The 25850-nt window shown below is 36.8% G+C and overlaps 3 protein-coding genes across 3 annotated transcripts; 1 reads left to right on the forward strand and 2 right to left on the reverse strand.

Moving 5' to 3' along the window:
* Positions 1-564: 564 nt before the first annotated feature.
* LOC144435518 (uncharacterized) lies at positions 565-1986 on the reverse strand. Its single transcript, XM_078124109.1, has one exon. It carries the CDS (start codon positions 1984-1986, stop codon positions 565-567), a length of 1422 nt encoding a protein of 473 aa, XP_077980235.1.
* A 5676-nt stretch (positions 1987-7662) lies between these two features.
* Positions 7663-13220, forward strand: LOC144435757 (kappaPI-actitoxin-Avd3b-like). The gene is made up of 4 exons (XM_078124371.1): positions 7663-7722; positions 8579-8689; positions 10003-10024; positions 10986-13220. Exons 2-4 carry the CDS (start codon positions 8624-8626, stop codon positions 11153-11155), a joined length of 258 nt encoding a protein of 85 aa, XP_077980497.1. The 5' UTR covers positions 7663-7722; positions 8579-8623; the 3' UTR covers positions 11156-13220.
* A 5327-nt stretch (positions 13221-18547) lies between these two features.
* Positions 18548-22568, reverse strand: LOC144435903 (follistatin-like). Its single transcript, XM_078124543.1, has 5 exons — positions 22501-22568; positions 22043-22123; positions 20654-20687; positions 19847-20067; positions 18548-18729 (listed from the first exon to the last, which is right to left on the reverse strand). The coding sequence occupies exons 2-4, from the start codon at positions 22103-22105 to the stop codon at positions 19865-19867; spliced, it is 300 nt and encodes a 99-aa protein (XP_077980669.1). The 5' UTR covers positions 22106-22123; positions 22501-22568; the 3' UTR covers positions 18548-18729; positions 19847-19864.
* Positions 22569-25850: the final 3282 nt, after the last annotated feature.

Genomic DNA, 25850 nt, shown 5'->3' on the forward strand with positions numbered 1-25850 from the left:
CGGTCATTTCAGATTCCGCTAATTACCTATAATACTCTATTAAAGTCAACGAAAACGTCTGAAAACTTTGCAATTGTATGTTATTCTACTCTCCCCAGTGTGTTTTGGGAATTTACATGCAGACAAGCAGGTCGGCGTACATCTATTCACCCATCCATCCACCCATCCATCCACTCACCCCGACCTACTACCTACCTAACTACGCGCGCGCACACACACACACACGCGCGCGCGCGCAAGCAAGCAAGGACACACAGCCAGTCAGCCAGACATACATACATACATACATACATACATACATACATATATATATATATATATATATATATATATATATATATATATATATATATATATATATATATATATATATATATATATATAGGTTTTATTTGCGTTTCACGGCCACCGGCCCAAATGCAAAGGTGGATGCATCCGAAAAAAAGTGGTATTAACAAAAACAGTTGAAAAGATAAATACAATTTGAAAGACTCTGAAAATACAATCGCTCTGAGAGAACTTCACTGAAAATCGATATATACAATCAAATGATAATGGAAGCAATCACGTCAAACACACCTTATCTCTAAGTCTGATTGCTTTATGAACAAAATTGCAGAGTTTAAGCAAAATATTTGAATCAGTTGATCTCATAATCTTAGTAAACTTAATGAAATTTGGTTCTAAAAACATATCACATGGCAAGTATTGGATTCTTAAATTATTATAAAGTGGGCATATTACGAGAAAATGGTATTCGTCCTCTACCATATTTGTGTTACAGATTTTGCAAAATCTTTCTGTTGGAGGGATGTTGCGTCTCCTCCCGTTTTCTATTTCAAGAGGAAGTACTGATAATCGTAAACATGCAAGTGCCCGGATAGCTTGTCGGTTACAGTTAAGATAAAGATATTTTTCAGATTGCAGTAGATTCTTGAAGTGAATATATGTGCGAAGTTTGGGTTTCAATCCCAAGTTTTCCTTCCATTGTTGTTTAAGTACGTCTTTAACTCTGAGTTCAAAAGTGGAAAGAAAAAGTTGTTTGTCACCAACTTCCTGGGCAATCCAGGCAAAACCAAAACCAAAAGAATATAAAATTTTCTTAACCGAGGTGGCCCATGTATTTCTGCCCATGTTGTCTAGATTACAGAGCATTAAATAAGCTTGCCGTGGAATTCTGTGTGCGGGCATCTCTAGTAGATTCAGCCAGAATTTGATACAGCGTTTTAAAGTGGAATAATAAATTGGCAGACGACCACATTCGCCGACTACAGCCTCGTTCGCAGCAGTGGTTGGGTCCCCCAATAATTTTCTACACCAGCTTCTCTGAATTTTCTCCAAAGCATCGTAATATTGGTATCCCCAAAATTCCGACCCATATGTCAAAATTGGTAAAATCATTACGTCAAATAATTTAAAATGCACATTGGGATCAACAAATTCAAGCTTCTTTCTTGCAATAGATAACGAGGTCATAGACTTGCTGGCTTGTTTAGCTAATGAACTCACCGCCTTCGACCAATTATTTCTTGAAGATAAAAGAAGACCAAGGTATTTGTAATACGACACTGTTTCAATTACGTTGCCATCAAAGTACCACTTTTCAAAACGGGAGAGATGTCCACCTCTTCTAAAAACCATAGCTTTTGTTTTAGCAAGGTTGACTTGCATACGCCACTTTGTACAGAAAGTAGAAAGGATATCAATTAGATGCTGTAAATTTGTGACTGAGTCGGCAAAAATGATAACATCATCTGCGTAAAGGAGGGCAAATAAATCGTACATGTCTTGTGTTAGTTGTATGCCTGATTGACCGGACGACATTAACATCGTATTGAGTTCTTCGATATAAAAACTAAAAAGAATGGGACTGAGAATGCAGCCTTGCCTTACACCTGCTGGGCAATCAAAGTATTGCGAAGTATCATTGCTGGCTCTCACACACGATTTGATCTCACTATACATAGATTGTAGAATATGGTACATTTTGCCTTGAATACCCATTGATGCTAGCTTGTACAACAGAAGTGAGTGGTTAACTTTATCGAATGCCTTGGAAAAGTCTATAAAGAGACAACATAGTTTTCCACGTCTTATACTCAAGAATTTCTGGATAATAGCGTAAAAAACAAAAATGTTGTCAATTGTACTGTGTTTTTTCCTGAAGCCTGCTTGACAATCTGAAATTATATTTGTTGCTTCAGATCACTTGGTTAAACGCTCCTTTAGAATTGTAGTAAAGACCTTTCCTTCCGAGAGAATTTAATAAAGATATTCCTCTGTAATTGTTGGGATCACTCGAATCTCCCTTTTTCAGTAGAGGAATAACAATCGCAGAAGACCATTCAGAAGGAAAGTTTCCTGTGTCCAAAATATGATTAAAAAGCTCCACTAACACAGGTAAAATTATATTTGCAGAATAATTATAGAATTCGTTTGGAATCCCGTCTGGACCGGGAGCTTTCCCATTTTTCAAGTTTCTCAGACTGTTTAGAACCTCAATCTCTGTTATTCGAGAATTTAAAATATTACTAGTGTCATCGGTAGCCTCTGATTCCACCTGACCAACATGATCGCGGAGAACCTCTTCAGCAGAATGCAAGAACTCCATGTCACCCGAACTTAAATCATTGCAGCTTTTATACAGGTTGCTAAAGTAATTATACCATGACTGGATACTAATATCATTAGATGGTATTTTCTTTCGACCAATTATTGAATTTAGGATGGTCCAGAATTCGCTAGAGTTTTTTGTTTCGGCCTCTCTAAAGCGATTACGAATCAACTCTTGATAGTTACGTTTGCAGCTCTTGCAGGTCTGCTTAAAGAATTTCTTGGCGGTTATGAAGTCACTTAAGGAATCAGTGGTACCGAGCTGTCGGAAAAGCTTTAATTTCCCGTACGTGTTACTCTTGGCTCGTTGACAAAGTTCATTGAACCAGGGCGAGTGCAATGACCTTTGACTTCTACGATTGCTTGGTTTAATCTGACCATCTTTACCTGCTTCTTTTAAGGCTTCATTTAGTTTACGTATAACCTGTGTTGGGTTTGGGAATGCCCTTTTTGAGTTCTCAACCATTTTTTGCACAGGTGTAGAAAGTAGATTTCTTTTGAAGTGATTTTTGCATTTCTCATTCATAGAATACCGAATGGAAGGTGGACTTGACACGTCAGGCCGATTTCCTTTCCGTGAAAGGATGTTAGTACCTTTTAAGTGGCAGGTGATGGGAAAGTGATCAGATTCTATGTGTGGAATAACTTCGAAATCATTTACATAACTAAAAAGGTTTGCGGAGATGATGACGTAATCGATAACACTGCTGCCTAATGGAGATACATGTGTTACATTTCCTTCTTTGTCGCTGGCCGTGCGACCATTGACAAAATGTATGCCGAAATTTCGACAGATGTTTAAAAGGGTCTTTCCCGCCTCATTTACGAATTTATCTTTTGAACTCCTTGGTATGTGAAAACTTGATTGGTCGTATGTATCCCCAATTACAAGAGGTAGAAAATCTATGGAGTCATCAAAAATGAAATCGTCATCTACGCCAGTACGAGCGTTAAAATCACCGCCAAGAATAAAGTGACTATCAGGAAATGTACATTTAAACGCAATAAGTTGATTTTCAAGGAGTTCAATGTTATCTAAAACGGTCTCAGGGCGAAAATAGCAGCAACCAAAAATTACATCGCTATCAGTTTGGAATAAAGATTTATGCAATTTAACAAAAATACAATTCTCTAACTTGCTATTTACTCTGTTCACCTTATCGGCTAAAGTTTTCTTGATATAGTGGCCAACTCCACCACTTGGCCGTCCTTTAGGATGACGTTTTTTGGCAGGTGCTCTATATACTACATAATTATTCAAGATGTCCACATTGTCAAGTTCGGTGCAGAACGTTTCCAAAAGACCCACAATATCATGATTCGCACAAAGAGAGAGAAAATCATTATCACACAATTTAGTTTTCAGACCTCGGACATTCCAAAATAATATCGATATACTAAAGTTTTTCGGGCCTTGGCCACATCCCTACCGTACTGACTCATTAACTTGAAAAATCTGACCAGAACTTTCGTTCATTTTGTACGTTTTCCGATAGCCATGTTCGTCAGAGCATACCATCTTGTCATACCTTACTTGTGCCTTTAGAGAAGGGTTGTCAACTTGTCATCTAATAGTGACTTACGAAACGCCAAAAGCTTCGAACGAATTGCGCGTATTCGTTTAGAGAAATCTTCCCCAATGCTGATGTTAGTACCCTTTAATTTGTTGGCGGCCGCGAGTACTCTTGACTTGTCCTTAAAGCGTGTAAACATGGCGATAACTGGCTTCATTCCGTGTACTTCTCGTGCATTTGTTATTCGGTGAGCTCTTTCGAGTTCAATCTCCTCCGAAATACCAAGCTCGTTCGAAAGTACAGATTTAACTTTTGCTTCAGAAGCACTCCAGCTTTCGGCTGCATTTTCTTGTCGAATGCCATAGAAGATAAGATTGTTACGTCGACCTCTGTTTTCTAAATCGTCATTGGCCCGCCTCAAATCATTGTTGTCTTTCCTTAGTTTATCCAGAACCGATTTAATCCCTTGAATGGCTTCGTTATTTGATTCCACATCCGCTAGTTTCGCTGTATTACTTTGAAGGTTGTCTCGTAATTCTACCATATCGTCCTCAATGCAATCCATCCTGTAGTTGGTCTAACTTTTCATGGACGTATTCTGATTCTGAGATAATTTTGTCCAGTTTAGCATTTATACCGGTGATATCCTCCTTTGTGACTGGATCAGTTGATCGTAATTTTGGAGGCCCCGGATTACTTTCAACGTCACCGGCAATCAGCACAAGACAGACAAGACATAGTTTGATCGACAATGAGGTGTGACAGTTCAGTAGTGGAATGACGAGGGTGGCCATCTTGAATGGTTTTCTGAGCCTTGCTGGGTCTCCACCTCTAAAGGCGCCAATTTTGGCTCTATATTGAAAAGTAGATATTCCCATGGTGATGGGTAGTTACTAAGTACACTTGTAGACGTTACAATAGCTTTGAGTGAGCTATAAGTATATCGGGGACGCAATTATTATTATATTATATTATACATACATACATACATACATACATACATACATACATACATACATACATACATACATACATACAGACAGACAGACAGACAGACAGGCAGGCAGGCGGGCAGACAGACAGACAGCTAAGTCTTGTATTTTTACAAGTACTCGTTGAGTACTTTGCTCACGATTATGCGATATGTTTGTGATTTAGATATTATCAGGTCCATATACTATTATCTATAACATTTGCACTCTCAAAGATACATGCACACGTTCGCAGTATATGCGCGCATGCATGCATGCAGGTAGGTAGTTAGGTAAGTATAGCTCGCCATGTGTGTGGGGTGTGATGAGGGTGTAGGCATGTATGCAAGCCCAAATCATGCATATATGTACATCTACCCCCCCCCCCGATCTACCCACGTCTCTCAACAGTACTGATGATTACTCACGAAATTGTCATTTCTATGGTAGTTATAGACAGTAAACTATAAACTTACAGCTCGAGTCCCATATGTGCTTTACAGAATGGATTCCAGACAAAGATGTTTATATTTTTCTGACATGATTAGACAATAATATTACAGACGACCATAATTGTAAATTTAGCTGCGGTGTTCTTTTCTAACGGGAGACTCGACTATAAATGATATGTTTGAGAATTATGTTAAGAGTTGAACGTAGAATTCTGTTCACGACAAACTATCTACCTGCATAAAGCAATGACACGTCGAGTAGAGAAATAAGTAATAACAAAAACTAAAGGTCCATCGTCTGCTAAAATAAAAATGAATTGTGTGCCTGATGTGTACAGAAAAAAGGAAGGAATTTGTATGGATACGTGCAACAAACCCGGGCCAGTTATACGGGTATACATATTCTCCCCTCCACTGTCTATGATTCTACCAACCTGTGCATTGTACTTTGTTGATTAGGCCACAGAAAAATATTGTCTTGTTCCGATAACGCCCAATTTCAAAAAGGGGGGGGGGGGCGCTAGGGAAGTTTTTTATTTTTTATTTTATTCTATTTCAGAATATATATGTCTGTGAAATAATTCGATTCAGTTCAGACGCCTTTCTTACATACGTATATATACGTTTTCTATTAACGTCTATGCTCGATTAATCAAATACGCACGATGTGTGTAGTGCTTATCTATCAAATGAAACATTATGGTGAAAGATGTTCAGCAAATTTCATCAACTGAATTCTGGTATCTTGTCTTTTTAGTGATAGCATGCCCTCTACGGCAAAATGTAACAAACGTTGTAAGATCATGCAAATAATAATATATTTACCAGAATGGCATGATTTTGGATAATGGACATACAAGCTTGTAGATTTGGGACCACTACCTTTGTAAATATGTAAACAAGTGCGAGAAGAGTTAGTTTAGTGACAGGAATAACTCTTGGTCCTTGAAAATTCAAATATGGACTTTACAACTTTGATGCAGGTGAATATTGCTAGTAAGATATAGAATTGTAGTATAAGCTAGATAAATATTTGCATAAATTAAAACAACTATCGGCCAACTTCACAACACCTTATTCAAAAAGCCCCCTCCTGGCTATCTTCTTACCTAGGTATTTTGACCTATCTTCTTTAAATTTGAATAGTGTGACGTCACAAGCATAAGTTATATAGACACGAAACATTTTTCATGTGAATTTTCGGTAGAAACATACGTTTGTTTGATTGTTTGTTTGTTTGTTTTTATCCTTTCAAGCCATTCCTGTTCCGTTTCTTCACCTACTTGGACACGTTTGACAAAGGAATTGACTGTTTAGAGATACAAATTGATGTGTTATCCACATGTACACAGTATTTGCCAATGATGTTTGTTGTACGGAAACATATGGTGAGCCTTTACCAGACATTGACTCCATTGACTCACGAACTAGTGTCAACTGTAACTACTATTTGCCAATTGTAGATGGAGGTTAGGGAAGCACAGAGGCTGTTTGAGGAAGAGCTTTTCTTGGTGAATTGGTTTTGGTTTTTAGATGGTAAAACGGTTTTGTTATTGTGATTGTACGAAAGAAACAGCACATTTTGAGAAAAAAACTACGTAAACCCTTTAATTTTGAATTTTAGGACAAATTATAATTGATCATGAATTACTAAAAGTAAAGTGAGGGATATGTTGTCTGTCTGTCTGTGTTTATTTGTGTTTGTTTGTTTGTATGTTTGTTTGTTTGTTTGTTTGTTCGTGGTTTAAATGTGTGACAGGTGGGAAAACAGGCACTTCAGACAGATAGACAGACAGACAGACAGACAAAGTGACAGTGACAGAGACAAAAAGCTATAGAATTGTGTCTCTCTGTCTGTCTGTAATCGTGTAATTGCCAGGTATAAGGATTTGTGTACAAAAAGAAAGAAAAACTTCTTTTAAAATGTATGTAATGTTGTAGACGCGAGGAGAATAGGGAAGATGAGAAAAGAATGGGGAAGCAATAACAACTGAAAATCACAATAAGTTGCAAATAGATTGTAAGCCTAGGGATACATCTGACCTTGCGTTTGTTTTGTTTGTCACAACAAACATTTTCCACATAGCTAGGGAGCTTCTTTGACTGGTATGATGTGACTGTCGTCTCGCAAATCATCATCTGGTACTGTCTACACAATCACTACATTGAACGGTAGGTTTATAGTGGATATTTTTCTCCACTTCTATACTTTCGAATGCACGTGCACCTTAATATAAATTTCTGCATTTATCTCTCTGCTTTGGAATTGACAGATCTAAATTGCATGCACTTTATTTGCCAATGGGTAACAGATATTTGTTAGCCAGTAAAAGATACTTGAGGAAGACAAGTATAGGGCGTAAAAGGAAAAAAAATGAAAGAAGTTCAACATCTAGGTTGTTGCATTCAAAAGTTGAAATACGATGTCTCTTCATTGATCTAATGTATTTGTACAAGACAATTAGTGAGTTTAACGACAGTTTAACGACAGTCTTGGAATGAAATTTTAGAATTGTAAATATATTATCATGTCCATTATTAAGGAATTAGAAAAGAGAAGTATGTAAACACTTAGGAAGCAGATGGTGAATGGGCGTTGAGAGAATAAGGAGATGGCATAGACTCGTGTCTTCTTAAACTTATAGCCTCAAAGCATACTCTCAAATTACAATATGCACTATGTCGTGAACATAGTCTATTCACTATGAAAACAATAGTGGGCTTGTTTTCTATATAAGGATTCGTCGGTTACGTTACAAAGGCGACCAACGTCGCTAAAAGCGTTCAGACTAAATCAATTCAGATAAAAACTATAGTATTATTTTGCACCCTTGCTATACCTATCGTACTATACTTATTATAAGGGGATGTTAGTACTCATTACACATTGCTTGTCTGTAATAGGAGCATTAGGATCACGTCAAGAATTACTGATGTACTCAACCACAAGTATATGTTATTAATACTATATTGAAATGTAAAGGTAAAACTACTTGTTTTCATGACATGTTGGATTGTATCATTCTAGTGTATAAAAGTCAAAGTTTGATTTCCCAAGCTTGAAAACTTGAAAATGAAGAAATTGACAGTCATTGCTATAGCCTTGATGACGACTTGGCTTTTGTTCGCCATGGCAACTGTAAGTATATTATTTTTATTTTGTTATATCTTTTAGTAACAGTAACAATCATTAATTTAATTATTTAATTTTTAAAGACAATTTAGAAAATGTTATATGCTAAATATCAAAATACCACGTCTAAATTTATACCCCAAGCTACACTTTCACCACGCGATTACTCCATGTGCTTCTTCCTCTGATAGCTCCTATACATAAACTTCTTTACATAGCTAGATAGGAAGCTCCCACTCTCAAACTTCTGAAAATGGCCATATAGGAAGCCTCTCCTTCCTCACTTCTTCAGTTGGCCAAATAGGAAGCTCCTGCCCACTAACGTTTTCACATGGCTACATAGGAAGCTCCTGCTCACTACATTTTGCTCACGGCTACATAGGAAGCGCCTACCAACTACCTTTGTACACTGCATCACCAACAAAGGAGTCTCGGTATTATTATTAAGATATACAACTCGGTGCTCACGTGCAAAATTAGAGGGGGAAGATACGAGAAGATACGAAAGAGAGACATCTGCACAACTGTATTTTAACATAGACGTTAGAGAAGATACTTCTCTAACATATATGATTTTACTGCCAGAAAGCAATAAACTGTTTAACCTCATATCGACTCGAAACTGAAGAACTGTTTGTTTTATCTGCTAGTACTATTGATGATCCGTGTAGTTCCCATGCATTTGATAGGACACTTTTAACTTTTATGGTAACCTTTTTTTTCCAAGGCGAAACTGGAAAGGAAAAGTTGTGTAACAAAGTTATCTTTCGAATTCGACGAACTTGGCCCCCCCCCCAACGTTGTCGAGCAGCACAGTTATGCAGTCAATATTCGACGAGCGCGGAGCCCCCCCCCCCTCAACATTGTCCAGCAGCATAGTTATGCAAATTAACGATACTGAAGGCCAAAATTCTCAGTACAAGGCTTATACATGTAATTGCTATCCATGCTATGCCTACTACAAACGCCTGGGCGAAGTTATATCACAGACAACACTATAGTCTGTACTGCTGTGACTATCCAATATGTCGATGTGCTTAAAGAATTTTCTCTGTCTGCCCTTGGGTTATTTTTAGTCAGGACTAAACAACGTTGATTACGTGAAGATTCTATGCTGTTCCCCTAATCAGTGAATAGTTGTACGAAGATGACAAAGCCAACATTTTGTTTCTATCAATGCCACTTCAGTTAAGTTTTTATTCCGCGAGTGCCACAATGTCAGTATGTTTAAACCTACGATCGTAGCAAATATGTCGGCATATATGTTGCTCAACACTCTGTTCTATTAAATAACGTGTTTGTTTTCTTTTCCATTCAAGGAAGGGGCACCACCTATACCACGTAAGTAATTCATTTTCAGTGACATGTTTGTTTGATAGGTAATCAATCAATCAATCAATCAATCAATCAATCAATCAATCAATCAATCAATGGTTTTATAGGCATTCCAATACCGTAACGCTATTCCAGCTGACCAAACCTAACTTGTAGATATGCCAACATCATACGATGTACCAGTAAAATATACCTACTCCATGTCCATTCAAGCATTCTGTAAACATAGCCATATGAGCCTTTTATACGAGCGATTGCTCTAAAGTGACAAATTCCACATTTCAATTCTGTGACCGGTTATACTGCACAGTAAAACATTGGTCACTGTGACCTATTTCGCATTCCATGTGTTATACACATCCCGTTTTTAAATGGTAGATGATTGTGCTGGTGATCGTGAAATATTAGAAGACAGTTCTCCCTTTTTCACGCAACCCGTAAGGCAAAAAAAATAATTGTGTCTTCCCGATATAAACATGTTCTCAGAAAATAGGATAGGTAGGTCGGCATTTCATTCTATTTTTACTGTATCTCTTTATTTTTGAAAAATATTGTTTCGACCCAGAAAACAAGCGAAGTGTCGGTCAGAATGTCCCTTCAGTGATATGTACACGCATGAGTGGGGAAAGAAAACAGACTTACATGAAGGTCAAGAAGACAAAGAATTTCTTATCTTTTTGTTCCATATGTTTAGAAATATTTAGGATCGACGGCTTAAACTAGGATCGGAAACGCACTTTTTTTCCATTTCCTTACTTATATTAAAAAAATAAAGGGATTAGATTAGAGAATACGGATAAGGGATGATACTTGACATTTAGATTTTTAGTTGCATTTATATGTGCGTGTATTGTCAACAATGTGAACGCCGACATTTTCTGAGATGTGGAACATAAAAACGACAAACGTCACTTTCTGATATGAAAATATTTGACAATCAATACCTATTTTATTATTATCATTCCAGGCATATGCAGACGAAAGGTAAAAATCGGAATATGTAGAATGGCCTTACCAAGGTGGTACTACAATAAGAAGACCAAAACATGTACCGAGTTCATTTATGGTGGCTGCAAGGGTAATGCCAACAACTTCGAGACATTTCAGGAATGCGCCGCAACTTGTATGCCAGAATAATTAATGCCAGTCAGTAAGACCTGTTAACCCGACGATACAATGATGGAATAATGTATTTGATGTCTAATTTCGTCTTTACTTTCTCTCGAAACTGCATACTTATGCTTTTGTCTTTGAGTTTAAATTGTACCTTTACCCAGTGACCGATTTTCCAGTCGGTTATTAGACACCATACATTAGACACCATACATTGTCACACTGTGTTTCTATATTTCAATCCTTCACATTATGTATACAAATTTTTTTGTTTGTCAAACCGTGTATTCGAGCAGCCAAGAGTGTAGCTATGAAAAGCAATAACACCTGCAGTATTATTATAGTAACTGCAAAATACACCTGGTAGCCTTTATCGGTCATACGTGAGGTCAGTTTATTGTCAACAGTTTACTTCAATTAACGTTTATCAGATAAATGGAACGATTGATTAATATACAGTATCAAAAAACATTGGTATGGAATCACGAGTTTTGTTTGGACAGGCTGGTAATGACATGAGAACAGTCGCCAACAGTGGCATGGACTGAACACTGCCCACGACTTTGATAGATTCCAATATAAATCAGGTACTTTGATATAAAGTGTTTTGCTGGTTTGTTCGCATGTCAGGATCAGAGCGCCCAAACATATCTTACATGTAGCATAGTTTTTTTTAAATTACATTGTAGTATACCTGTCATTTGTACATTAATGGGATACAGGTATTTTCACCAATTGATTGTCAAATTGTAATGTTTGCTAAGTATTTGGAAAAAATCATTTAGCATAGCTCTTCGAATGTCCAAAGCAGTTTTTCTTAATTCACGTGTTTCATGTGGCAACCTTTACCTCGGAACAAGTCAATTGGTTCGAAAAGTTCGACATGGTGCAACATTTACAAAACCACTGATGGTATGATACCTTTGTGATGCCTGTACTCAAGGCGTCATAGCAAATCCAACATCATGTAAATTTAGTGATTTGTCGTATACATCGACTTGGACAATTTTCACATACCTTAAATTCCTTAAATTTGAAGAATATTCTAAACCCATTTGATTGTTATCCGTTGTATTTCATTGTAATTCTTTTAAATTCTTTTGAGTAATTATAGCTCTTTGGAAAACGAATTATTTCTTTGACTCATTTTTAAAAAAAATCTATGCTATTGGATATTGAATTTCTCGCAATAATTACACTCACTATAATAATAAAATAAGTTCACAAGTAAATGAAAACAGAAGGAATGATCACAATGAAAGATGCCAAACAACTCTTCACGAAACTCTCAACTGTTTCCACGTACAGTGTCAATTTAAAGTATTCTAATTCGAGCTTGATCGATTATTGTTGTTCAAATTTGGTATGAAATGAGTTGAAATAAAACACATCGCAAAAAGCAACAGGGACATTTGTATTTTTTTTTAAAAATCACCACACTGTGGTCACATCGTAAACGAACAAAATTACTGAAAACTACAAAATATTTGCTGTTTAGTTCGCTATGGCCCTTCGAATTCGTCGATGGCTTTGAGTTTGAAATGATGGAGTTGTTTTGTTGGTGTACTAACACACGAAAAATGTAATGCTATCTATGAATGCTCATGTTGGTATTGAACAACAGCCAATGATTTACCATTTTTCTGCGTATTCGTCACGAAGTCTGTCATACTTCATTAAGTTAAGCATACATGCTTTGAACACATATTATATTCATATCATGCCGTGATGATGACGATATACGTGGCAGTGTATACTTGTTCAGAAAGGGATATGCTATGTGTGCTGTGTAGTAACGGACTGGGATCTTATCAGCAAAACAGCTTATTCGTTATCTGGAGTAGTATAACCACCCCATTCTCACCCCATAACCACATGGCAAACCTAGTACTGACTGCCATAGTGACCAAGCGCTTAAGAATTATCTGGAGCTTTCTGCTACATCCGAGATGATATACAGAGATGATGTATTTACACACGTTACCCGTAATTCGGGCAATCTTGATATGGCAATTGGGCCTTTGATGATGTATAGCAGTGAATGTGTAATGTGTAGTACGGGAATGACAGCATTTCCATTGCTTTGGAACAGGAATGACAGGATTTCCAATATCTAAACAGTGGAATGACAACCTTTTCTATATTTAATTAGTTGAATGACAACCTCTTCACTGTAAAACAAGTGGAATGACAGCCGCCACTCTATAGCATAAGTGGAAATACAGCCGCCACTTTATAGCAATAAAGTCATTTCAATGACTGTTTTATAACTTGTATTTATCTATTTCTTGAATGATATTTCCTCTAGCGTGCTAGTGAGCGTCTGAGTACGCGAATGTATGAGATATTTGTGATGCATGATGGTGATCTTCTGAGTGACTGAATGAGTGGATAGGTGTGCGAGCGAGCACGTTGGGTGTGAGCTAGTATTCGTTTCATTCGTTTGTTCATTCATTCGTGTGTGAGTCAGTTGGTCAGTCGGTCGTCGGTCGGTCGGTCGCGTCAGTAGGTAAGCGAGCGAGCGACTGAGTTAATGAGTGAGTGAGTGAGTGAGTGATTCAGCCGATTAGTTAGCAAGCAAATAACGAAATAATCTAATCCACATTAGAGATCTTAGCTAAGGGAGCCATCATTATTTACGGTTGGGGGGTCGGAGGAATTTGGACGGTCACTTGAAAATTGGAGTTGGTCGGGGGGGGGGGGCTACCGAAAATGAGGGAACGGTAGGGGGTGGGCTACACAAAAATCTGTTTCGAAAAACTTGTGTACACAGTATCAGGATTATTTAACCTGTTACATAAAATGTAACTTTATTAACATTTTAAAAGAAATAGAAAATATTTTCAAAACATTAAAGCTTTTGGTTTTCCTAAATATTTGTTTATGTACTACATGAACAATGTGGAGTTGTGTGTAAAGTAGAAACTAAATTATATAACAATATCATAAATAAATATGTGAGTAATATATAACTACTAGTATAAACTCTGAAAGCAAACTTTGAATCAATTAGTTGTCAGGTTGTCACCCAGTTTGTAAATATGTACTGAAGTCATTATAATTTGACAGGTGTCACTGTAACACTAGCTTGTCATCACTAGTTTGTTTCAGCTTAGAAGTGTCTCTGCTTTGTATTAAATAAGGTAAAAATTCTGATTGCAAATATATCAATGGAAAGTCTCGACTAGTAAAACACATTGCAAAAAAACTGTCTTACAATCTCGTAAATTTCACCTGATTATTTCACTCTTTGGATAATTGACTACTAAAAGCAAAGCTAAGCAGTGATGCAATACCTGTGAGCAGACAGATGACCATTCCAACAAACTTTGGGAATTTGGCTTACTTTAATATCACACATTATTGTGATGGTTACCCTTACTCTCACAAGACTTGCCTTGTTTCTGGTGAGTCTAAATTATTTAAATTACAAAGAAGTGAGACAAGGGTTGTAACTGGATTTGTTGTTGCTTATCTGTCTTATCAGATTTAGGAAGAGGGAAGAGGAAGATGCTTTGACATATGAAATGTATGATTGGTTGTCATTAACTCTCAGTGGAACACTTTCAAAACTCAAAGTTAAAGAATTGGACAAATACCTTGAAAGACATAACTTATCAAAGAAAGGGAAAAAACACGATAAAATGAAAGCCATTATGGCTGACTGTCTTCGAAAGTCAGTCGTTGACAATGCAAAGCTTTCAAAAACAAAATAATGTGTTGAAAATGGGCCAGATGACAGTGATGAAGATGATGTTGTAATGAGAGACCTTGACAGTGAGAGTGAGGAAAGTGACTGTGTCAGTCAGACTGAATCAATTGTTGTGACAAGGGGGGGGGGGGGGTAGAAGAGCTGGCTCATGGCGGAATGCTCTTAATAAGTATTCTTACTGAAATGAAGTTGTTTTGTAAGTACCCTAATAATCAATAATAATACAATTGTAGCAATATAAATAATATAATTTCCTCTCTTTAATACCCACCACGTCATGTATATAATGGAAACGGGGGGGGGGGGGTCATCTCAATTTCTAATTTCTAAAGTCAGGTGGGGGGTCATTGATTTTTTTTCCCTGCAGGATGGGGGGGGGGGGGCAGTTGAATTTCCACTTCTTATCAACCAATTCCTCCGACCCCCCCCCCCCCAACCGTAAATAATGACGGCTCCCTAAATTATTTGACCATCAAATAATCCAATTTCTCTAGAAAACATAAACGGCGATTTTGCAACCAATAGGTTAACTGTCATGCATTTGGGGACAAATTACCACCGTTGTCAAGCCTATGATAGGCCAACCAACGATAAACTCTGATAGTTAAAAAAAAGAATGTTGGATTTGAATCATAGAAGTAGATACATAAAAATATCGCCGTGTGTCCTTTTTGGTGCTAAATATCGGCGCAAAACTTCCTGGCATGCAGGATTACGATCATACTTTAATATCGACAATTTATATGCAAATGCTGTTCTTTAAAATTTTAAAACTCAGCTTTAAGATGTCGGCAATGTTACTACAAATGAACAAATGTCGGCCGTTTATTACAAATGTCGTTAGTTAATTATTACAAATGTCGCCAATTAATTACAAATGTCGGCAATTTTATTACAAAAGTGTGCTGTTAATTGTCTGTAAGTCTGTAAATATACAAGACATTTTGTAACTTTATATCTAGTGACCAAACAACATTTGACTGTGCTATAATGAAATATTCCAGAAATTCAATATTTGAAAAATATAAATACTGATTTAATTGATATGACAATAAGATTAAATATTTGTGAGAAAGGGACAGGAGCCAGGGAGAAGTTATTCAAGGATCACAATTTGGAAGGATCACTTTCCCATCTGTTGCTTAGACCATTAACATTGGTTTGACCTAAATTTGTTCACTTGCCTATTATAGGTTTTAAACATGGCATAAACCATAACTCGATCATATACTCGATTATAAGTCAAGTCGATTCATATCAGTGGCGACGAATCTGACAAATTTTGTAAAACTGTCACACGAACACAATGCCAATATTTTCTATTACATTCTGTCGAATTGGAAACTATCCTCGGACAAAGCTCCCATTTAGAATTCTAGATAAATAATGGGTAAATTCATTCATTCATTCATTCGTTTGTTTGTTTGTTTGTTTGTTCGTTCGTTCGTTCGTTCATTCATTCTTGCTCTTTCTCATTACACATACATACATACATACATACACACACATACATACATACATACATACATACATACATACATACATACATACATACATATGCTGATTGATTTAAAAGTTAATAGCTTGGTTAAATATTCAATCAATTGGAAATGCTGTCACTCCACTTAATTTATAGAGTGGCGGCTGTCATTCCACTGGTTTTACAGTGCAGAGGGTGTCATTCAACTAACTGAATGTAGAAAAGGGTGTCATTTCACTGTTTACCTACTAGAAATGCTGTCATTCCTGTTCCAAAGCATTGAAAATGCTGTCATTCCACTTATTTTATAGAGTGGCGGCTGTCATTCCACTGGTTTTACAGTTCAGAGGGTGTCATTCAACTAACTGAATGTAGAAAAGGGTGTCATTCCACTGTTTACCTACTAGAAATGCTGTCATTCCAGTTCCAAAGCATTGAAAATGCTGTCATTCCACATAATTTATAGAGTGGCGGCTGTCATTCCACTGGTTTTACAGTGCAGAGGGTGTCATTCAACTAACTAAATGTAGAAAAGGGTGTCATTCCACTGTTTACCTGCTAGAAATGCTGTCATTCGTTTTCCGTCATTCGGGTTGTCATTCGTTTTAGGGTCACCCCAGAGTAATCTCATTGTCTACGGAACAGAAACACAAATGATCTGTGTTTGTTCTGTATCTGTATCTGTTCAAGTGTTAACATCTGTGTTTGTTCTTGTACGTACAATAACAAACATTTTACACGTTTATTAATCTTTTGTCATTTATTGAGTTACAAACAGGAACTTGGTCTATGTTCTTTCCCATTGACTTCTCAAGAGGAAGGCATAATAAAATAGTTTTACAAATTAAAAACCAAAAATAAATACCCAATCGTGACAATTACCATGTTATTTATAGTTTTAATTTTGCCTGGTCATCGCGTTGTTGAAGATTGATAATGTTTAATTTCAATATCATAAATAAACTATATTGCGAACATAAGAACTCCACATAACACAGCCACCAAGCCCGACAAGACTACCTAAGAGAAGAAAAAAACACCGTCTGACAAATTATACTGTTTTGGTGATCTGAGATTTTCGGGTGATTAGTTTCCGATTACGCTCAATTGTGGGGTAGGTAGATTTTTTATTTTATTTTTTTTATAATATTTTTTTTCATATATGATTGTCTAGTTCAGGTAGTTATGTTTTCCATTGTTTTCCAAATGGTCTCTGTGTTATTTATTTCTTCCTACCAGATGTACAGCCATTACAGATTGGCGGAAGAACAGTTTGATATTGTCTTTTGAAGTTGATGCCAGATTCCGCACCCACTATTTCTTGCGAGACTTCACAATTTTCGCGATTTTATTTTATTTTTTCGAATAAGTAAAAAAAAAGTTTACGGTCGGCGTGAAAAACTAGGTGGGGTCGGGTAACCGGAACCAAACATTTTTTTAGGCCTTAGCGCCCTCATCGATCTTTGGAGCTTATATCTAGATTTCATTGTATTGGAGTACGTGGCAGCCGGATAGCAGCATTCATTCAAGCTCCTACCACGCAGCACGTCTACATAGTTTGCTCTACTTAAATTTCTTAATACGGTGTCATTCTTAAAACATTGTCACATGTACTTTCCATTCCCGATTTTCTCATTCCTTGAAAAGACACTGAGATGTTTTTTTTTGTCTTTCTTTATCAGGCTATTTTGATACCGTTTGTCCGACTTTTCAGGCACTGTCGCACTTTGTATACTACATTGTATGACCAATATATGACCATATATATGGATGTAGTCGATCGTGAAGTGTGGCGTCAAATCGACGCAATGTAAATAACGGAAATGAAAGGTAGTGTGTAACAGCGATTTGCACAACCAATTGTAATGTAAGATGCAATGTTGGACATCTGGCAAACCACAAAATCACCATATTTTTTTATTTATTTCTTAACCAACCAACAAGCATTGCCCAATAACAGGAGGAAAGTTCAGTGTTATTAACGCAGGAGGAAACTGGAGTGCCCGGGGAAAACCTGCGTTGTTCGGTAGAGTCAAACTGAACAACAACAATCTTCTTACTTACAGTGTGGTATATTTAAACAGTGTGGTAAATTTAAAGCATATAAGCTATTTTCGCTAATACCCATAAGAGGTTATTTAGGATGCAAAATTTAAACTCACGATCAATCAATACGATCAATCAATAATCATGATTAATTAGAGCATTTATTTTAAGTACGTATTAGACAACAATCGTACATAGCAAGAATAACAGTAATCTAATGTCAAAAGTAACAATCTCACTTGTATCAATATACTTAGATATATAAGTAAGCATCAAAATATCATAATCGTTTACGCTTCTGCAATTCATTTCCAGTAACTTTTCTCAATCAGTAGTTGAAAGTACGGATGGTATGGTTGACTGGAACGAAAAAGAGAATGTGAAATGTTAATATAGAATATCGCCCTCAACGTAGAACTTATGAAGTTATGTACTTAATGCACGAATGTGGAACAATAATAGTATTAATTAATTAATACTCTTGACTAACATGCTCTGGACTCTATTAAATTTTATGTCAACTATTTTCCTCTCGACCTCTGCCTATAAATATAATTTTGTAATGCGATGTATTTTTAACGATGGCCAATTCAAACCAGCAAAGTATGACCATACGTAAATTCGAAACAACTCAGTTATCAGGTGCAGTCAACGAAACGCTTCTTGCAAAAAACTGTTCTTTTCGCAATTTTACGGTACAGGGGGCTGGCAATTTATGTTTTTGATCGATGGCTGGAGTGGACAAACAAGGAAGAATTGCGGTTGGAAAGTACTGATTTTGATAAGGTGGGAGGGGAAAACATGGAATGGGGGAGGAGTACATTGTGTACGTCAAAATGAATTGTTGGTAGAGTGAAAACATAAACGTTTTCCTGGTGGGAAGAGGGTCAACCATTCACCTAAACACTACCCCCACAATTTTTTATTATTATTTTTTTTTTGGGGGGGGGGGCGAGGCCATTAAAAACAATATTTCTGGACAGATCTGAAACAACATGTAATGAATGAAAACCACAAATCTGTCCGTTGGCTGCACCTGAATTATCAATATGTATTACTATAAACAATGATATGATGGGTATACGTAGTTGATAGGGGAGAGACCGTGTCTCCGGTTCAAGGTGACATGTAGCCATGCCTTCCGTGTAACCGTGCCTTCTAAACAAACATGAGAGGGCGCTCTGTGCCATCAAACTTTCAATTATATAGTACATGAAAGTATTAATTGCCAATCACAGGAAAGAACGAACCATGCAAATTTAACTGTTGCTTTTTCTGTAGCGACAATCTACGATTGGGTCACCAGTAAACGTCTCTTAGTATTCGTATTCATATTCATATTCATATTCATATTCATATTCATATTCATATTCATATTCATAGCAATATTCATATTCATATTTATATCATATATACATGTGAAAACACAAGGGAACCAGTCAAGCTAGCTAACATACAAATACAACAAAACACACACCTTCTTACCATGCCCTTTTTAACAGCTATCATGTTTTTGGATCTTTAAGTCTGGATTTCCCTTTCCTTCACACGCTTTCACTTGTAGATTACAGGCATTACTGTACGTCTTGCCGTCAGTACCACACACTGGTTTCCAATCAGCTGTGCACATCTCAGGACATACACACTTGTTATCCACACACATCTTTGGGAAGTCGCATTTGCCGTCTTCGCATGCATCTGAATTACATGTAAATGTAAGAGATAAAGCATGATTGATCATAGGTCGGTAAGTTGATTGATTGCTTGACTGACTGACTGACTGACTGACTGACTGACTGGCTGACTGGCTGAGTGGTTGGTTGGTTGGTTGGTTGGTTGGTTGGTTGATTGATTGATTGATTGATTGATTGATTGATTGATTGATTGATTGATTGATTGATTGATTAATTAATTAATTAATTGGTGCCCGCTCAATTACATTTTTCAAAGGGCGTATTTATACCTGGTCTATGATAGCATCTCAGCCCACCAAGATGGGCTGATGAATCGTGAAGTAGCAAGTTTACTCTTTGATAATGGGTAAATTACTTGGTTGTCGGTATACAGCATAAAATAACAAAGGTGTAACAATTGACAACGAATACGAAAACGTTATTAGGACAACCACAGTATATATACGCACTGTTCATTAGCCTAACTAGACTAAAAGTTTTTGTATTATACAGAAAGATTTTAGAAAGCACTAGTTAAATCATGTACAGGATTATTATTTTCAAAATGGATACCACACAGAGGCAACAGCTCAAATACTAGGCGAACTTACCTATATCTGCAGCGGGCACTCTCGCCTGTAGGGCCTAGGGTAAAATGAGATTGATATTGTAATGTTTACTGTTTGATTCAGAAGTGTTTGTAGCTGTGACTGAAAGTGAGATGCGGGTATTCACCTCATGATTTTAACACATGGTACTTCGAATTCTACACTATCCAGCTATAGTGATTTTCCTTTTCCCGGTATGTATATTAATATGTTAACAAGTTATGATTTAAACAACAGTCATATACCAAGTCACTGTTTATTACTCAATAAGTTGTAAAAAGAAATTTAAAAAATGCGTAAAATGTTTGACGTTCAGACACTTTCTAGTTATTTTGCATTTTATTGAGATACAAACATGCACTTGCTTTGGTATATGTTGTTTCACAATCTGTTTTCATGTAGGAAAACATAGTAGAGTTATTTTATGAATTAAACAATCCTAAATCACTATCAATTCGTCATCCATATGGACAATCTAATTAAGTTTTTGAAATGCCTCGCTAAGGATTTTGGACATACCCCACCCCCATTAACATCGACTATGGGAAATCTGGTAAACAATTTGATGGAAATCCCTGTGGGGGACACTGGTAAAATGAGAGGAAACCTATATAGATCATACAGCCCCCCCCCACACACACACACACACTAACGTAAAATACACGTGTATACATGTACAAAACACTGACTTAATTTCACGTTTTGATTATTAAAATTACAATAATATTGCATATTTTAGACTTAATTAGTCTACTGTTCTTAGTGTTAGTTTCTGTGTCGTGGATGGTTAGCATTAACAAGATACGATTGCAAAGATGTCGAGCATTAAATCACCGACAAGAGTCAATCAATAAATACACTTAAACTTTTGATGCCAACAGTATGATGATGCAACAGACAAAAAAAATTCAAGCTAAGTTTGGTTTGTCAAAGCTTTTAGATAATAAACCCAGAGGTGTGATACATGTGAAAATGTCTTTGTTACTGAATTATTGTGAGACGGCGTAGTACAATTATAAAACCAACGTAAAACATTTTCTCTGGGTGCTACACTCGTTTATAGCATTCATATCAAGTGTAACTCAAAGTATACTGTTTCAATTAGTTTATTTACAAGCCCAGCATGTGGCGTTTCTAATGTGGTCAATTAGCAAATGATACAGTATACTTTTACACTTGATATAGATGCTATAAACGATTGTGGTGCATACAGAAAATGCTTTACTTTGGTGTTATGGGTTGTATTGACATATGTATACACTGCATACGTAAATCATTGACAATTTGTTGTCATTATTGTGGTATCTCACCCAGCTGTGTCGCCACAATAGCTTATTTTTAGTCATCTAAAATTACAAATATTTTGTATGTCTAGTCCATATAGCTATTTACCATGATGCCAAGAACCACGGCAATGCAAACCAGATAACACGCCAGTTGGCCCAGTGTCTTCATGATGATATCGTCAAAACCCTGTGCAAGAAAAGCAAACATAATATAATATGATATGATTGAATTGCATATTTAGCAGATTTTCACGTTTTAGACTCAACTGCGTTGTTTCTGTGTTTTTTAAAAGTTCCTAAAGCGTATATATGCTTAATATGATCTAGGGAAACTCACAATTTATGTCCAAATATAACAGACATATTCACAAATAACGTTACCTGATAAATTAAACATTATAGACAAAAACCTCTCTCTGTCAAATGTTCTAGCTGAGATAACAAACGACGATAATGTACTTCCCGGTGAAAAGCACGAATTTTCCGAGTGAATATCTCTACAGAGCACGAATATTTCGAACACAATAGAATGCAGTGTGTTCGAATTTCCAAATATAAACTCACCCGCAGATTCCTGAAGCAATTCGTATGTGTTACAAATATAGATACCGTGTATGCAATATCGCTTGTTGTCTATCTATCACGTGTGAAAAGACAGTTTGTCAGTTCAGTGCAAAATAGTGTGATATTTAAACTGTGGTTTAATATTTTACCTTTTGTTCACGCTACATAAAATGTAGTGTGACTTTTAATGCGTAAGCTATTCATATTTTACTTCGTGTTCGATTCTTGTCGCCATGGCGACGGATTAGAACGCAAGGACTGCGATAAAGACATGCCTTCATTTGCGACGGATTTAGGAATGATACATATGGTGAGAGAATAAACGTATGGCGGGTGGATTTTGTAACGGTTTCGTCGCAGTAGCCAAAATAAGGGTGTTTTTATTGCAATTTCATATTTCAATATCAAACACAGTATCGTGTATCAAGTCGTTGTGCAGACGTTTGTGTCAAATTGCTATGTGATGATGTCGTGTAAACTCCTCCTTGGTTTAAATCATAGAAATAATTGAAATCCGGGAATAATAGAAAATTGCTATCGGAAGACTACTTTGTTTTCGTCCATGACACGCAATTACACCGCGATGTAATGAAATGCCGGTACACTTCGATAAAAACAACCACTGCACTAGTTTGAAGCATGTAGACACTCTCACGATATGACAAACGTAGTTACAGACAATATTAGACAACTGACGTATTTCTTTCATCTCATTTAAATGACGATATAGTAAAACGCTAACTACATAAACTTACCTAGTTATTTAAGACATGGCGTGCAGAGAATGTCGGGTCGTTCAACTCGAGTTTTAGAGTGATCACAATTTCTGTAGCCTGCCAACTACATAGGCCTAGATGTATTTGAAGGCAAAGTTGACCTTTCTCTCTTTTAATCATGACTTTTAAGCGATTGGATACATTCGGTGGGTAAAAGACAATGCGTTTGGCTACACATTGTCAAATAAAAGTAACAACCTTTTCATAACCTCATTCACTGTTGCATGACTCAATCTAATCATACACCGTACCATGCCAGCGAGGCTCGAATCAGTGTTGTGATAGATGTGTATAGTATCATCACGTCTACTAAATTGTACACTGAAACATTTTACCATGCATGTACTGTACATGCTGTACACCTACACAAATATGGACCCCTAACGCCGTTATTCTGCAAGTATCATAGGTAGATCTTATACAGATAGACTGGTTTAGAATTGAAAGCAATATTCTTCAATTTTATTTATCAGAGGTCTACAAATGAAGCGAGAAATTCGCAATATTACTTAGATTTCACCATTATGGATGGGTCAGTGATAGATTCAGTGGGGCACTCATGTATTCTTTTCACTAAACTTTGCAACATTAAAATCGAGAAGTGTTTTCGTCAGTCGTCTTATGCCAGACACATCAATTGAACAAATTAAGAACTTTGTTAACGAAATATGTGGGCCTGATACTTTCCAGAATGGCTGTAAATTAAACACACGCTTCGACACATACTCATCGTTTAGAATAGATGTAAATGAGAGTAATATAAATAGTATCCTACGCCCAGAAATATGGCCAGAAGGGCTACTTGTAAAGCCTTATTACTTGTCGAAATCTGAGCTTATGGAAAAAAGAGAGAAGACGCGTCATGGTGTTACTGCATCCAAATAAATCATGACTGACATCAACATAGCGAGCTACAATTTGAGGGGACTGAAATCCTCTCGCGGTGTTATTCATGATTTGCTTGATCGTTGCGACATTTTACTTGTCCAGGAACATTGGCTCAGCAAGGATAACCTTACGGAGCTCACCACATTACATACAGATTTTACCTCAGTTGGTGTGAGTGCTATGGATCTCTCACACAGTGTTCTCACTGGGAGACCCTATGGAGGTGTTGGCATTTTGTGGCGCAGCAAACTTGATGGAGTTTCGCCTATTGTAATTCATGGGGAATGTCGAGTTGTGGGTATTCGTATCAAGACGGCGGGCAACCCTGATTTAGTAATTTTAAATGTATATTTCCCAACTGCGAACTCTGATCCGGATGAGTACCAGCGTATTTTAGGCCTATTACAGGACACTATAACTAATCTAAACACCTGTTGCTGTCTTATCGCCGGGGACTTCAATGCTGATCCAGGGAGAAATCAACATGAATATGATTTGTTGGAAAACTTTTCTAAGGACAATAACTTTGTTATTGCGGATATTGATCGTCTTTCACCAAACACTTATACATATTTAAGCGACTCTTGTCTGGCTCAAAGCTGGCTTGATCATTTTGTCTGTACACAAGCTGTAAACAGGATCATCGAAAGTATTCATGTAAACTATGACACTTTATCCTCAGATCATTTTCCAGTATTTTGTTCACTTCAGATCAATTTACTTCCAATGTTGAGTTCGACACCTAAACACACATCTTTTAAACCTAAATGGGATAAGGCTAAGGAGACTCATTTAAATAACTATTCTGTGTTATGTAACAAGCTTCTTTCGAGAGTGATAATTCCTAACGAGGCACTTGCCTGTACTGATACAGAATGTACCATTCATCATGAACAGATCGATAACTTTTATAATGATACAATTTTAGCTTTAAAGTTAGCAGCAGAAAAAACTATTCCAAATGGTCCTGATTGTAACATGCGTGCAATTCCGGGGTGGAACGATCTAGTTAAAGACCACCATCATAAAGCTCGAACAGATTTTTTGATTTGGAGGGATAATGGTTCTCCTAAATCTGGGCCCTTCTTTGAATTAATGCGAAAATCTCGAGCACAATTTAAAAGGCAATTGGCAAACTGTAGGAGAATTGAAAATGAATTGCGAGCTACTGCTCTTGCAGATAGCTTGAAAAATGATCCGAAGTCTTATTGGAGACAAGTCTCTAGACGCAAAGGTAAGGCAACCTCCCCTTCATCGGTGGACGGTTGCTCCGGAGATGAGAATATTGCCAACATGTGGAAAGAACACTACAGGGCTATTTTGACAAAAACTGGGAAAGATTTTACACCTGTTTTTGAGAATAACCACTATTGTAATGACATGCTTGTACACCATGACGAAATGCGTGACCTAATTAAGGCTCTTAAAACAGGTGTGTCTGCTGGTAGGGATGGCATTAGCCCGGAACATCTGAAGAATTCACCGCCCAGAGCGTCCGTCTTATTAGCAATGTGTTTTTCTTCTATTTTCATCCATGGCTTTGTACCCAAACAGCTAATGTCAACTATAATTGTTCCTATTCCTAAGGATCCCGGTGGGGACATTTGCGATAAATCAAACTATCGCCCTATAGCTGTGGCAACAACTGTATCTAAACTTCTAGAGAGGGTATGGTTAGCCCGTTCC

The sequence above is a fragment of the Glandiceps talaboti genome, chromosome 5, assembly GCF_964340395.1.
Source record: "Glandiceps talaboti chromosome 5, keGlaTala1.1, whole genome shotgun sequence".
Classification (NCBI taxonomy): Eukaryota; Metazoa; Hemichordata; class Enteropneusta; family Spengelidae; genus Glandiceps; species Glandiceps talaboti.

What these genes read in the sequence shown, in the direction of transcription:
- LOC144435518 (XM_078124109.1), bottom strand. Translation starts at nt 1,986, where the DNA reads ATGTACCATATTCTACAATCTATGTATAGTGAGATCAAATCGTGTGTG.
- LOC144435757 (XM_078124371.1), top strand. Translation starts at nt 8,624, where the DNA reads ATGAAGAAATTGACAGTCATTGCTATAGCCTTGATGACGACTTGGCTT. An exon ending in TTTTGTTCGCCATGGCAACT is followed by an intron (nt 8,690 to 10,002) that starts GTAAGTATATTA and finishes TTTCCATTCAAG; the next exon opens with GAAGGGGCACCACCTATACC. An exon ending in AGGGGCACCACCTATACCAC is followed by an intron (nt 10,025 to 10,985) that starts GTAAGTAATTCA and finishes TTATCATTCCAG; the next exon opens with GCATATGCAGACGAAAGGTA.
- LOC144435903 (XM_078124543.1), bottom strand. Translation starts at nt 22,105, where the DNA reads ATGAAGACACTGGGCCAACTGGCGTGTTATCTGGTTTGCATTGCCGTG. An exon ending in CCGTGGTTCTTGGCATCATG is followed by an intron (nt 20,688 to 22,042) that starts GTAAATAGCTAT and finishes ATTTTACCCTAG; the next exon opens with GCCCTACAGGCGAGAGTGCC. An exon ending in AGTGCCCGCTGCAGATATAG is followed by an intron (nt 20,068 to 20,653) that starts GTAAGTTCGCCT and finishes CATGTAATTCAG; the next exon opens with ATGCATGCGAAGACGGCAAA.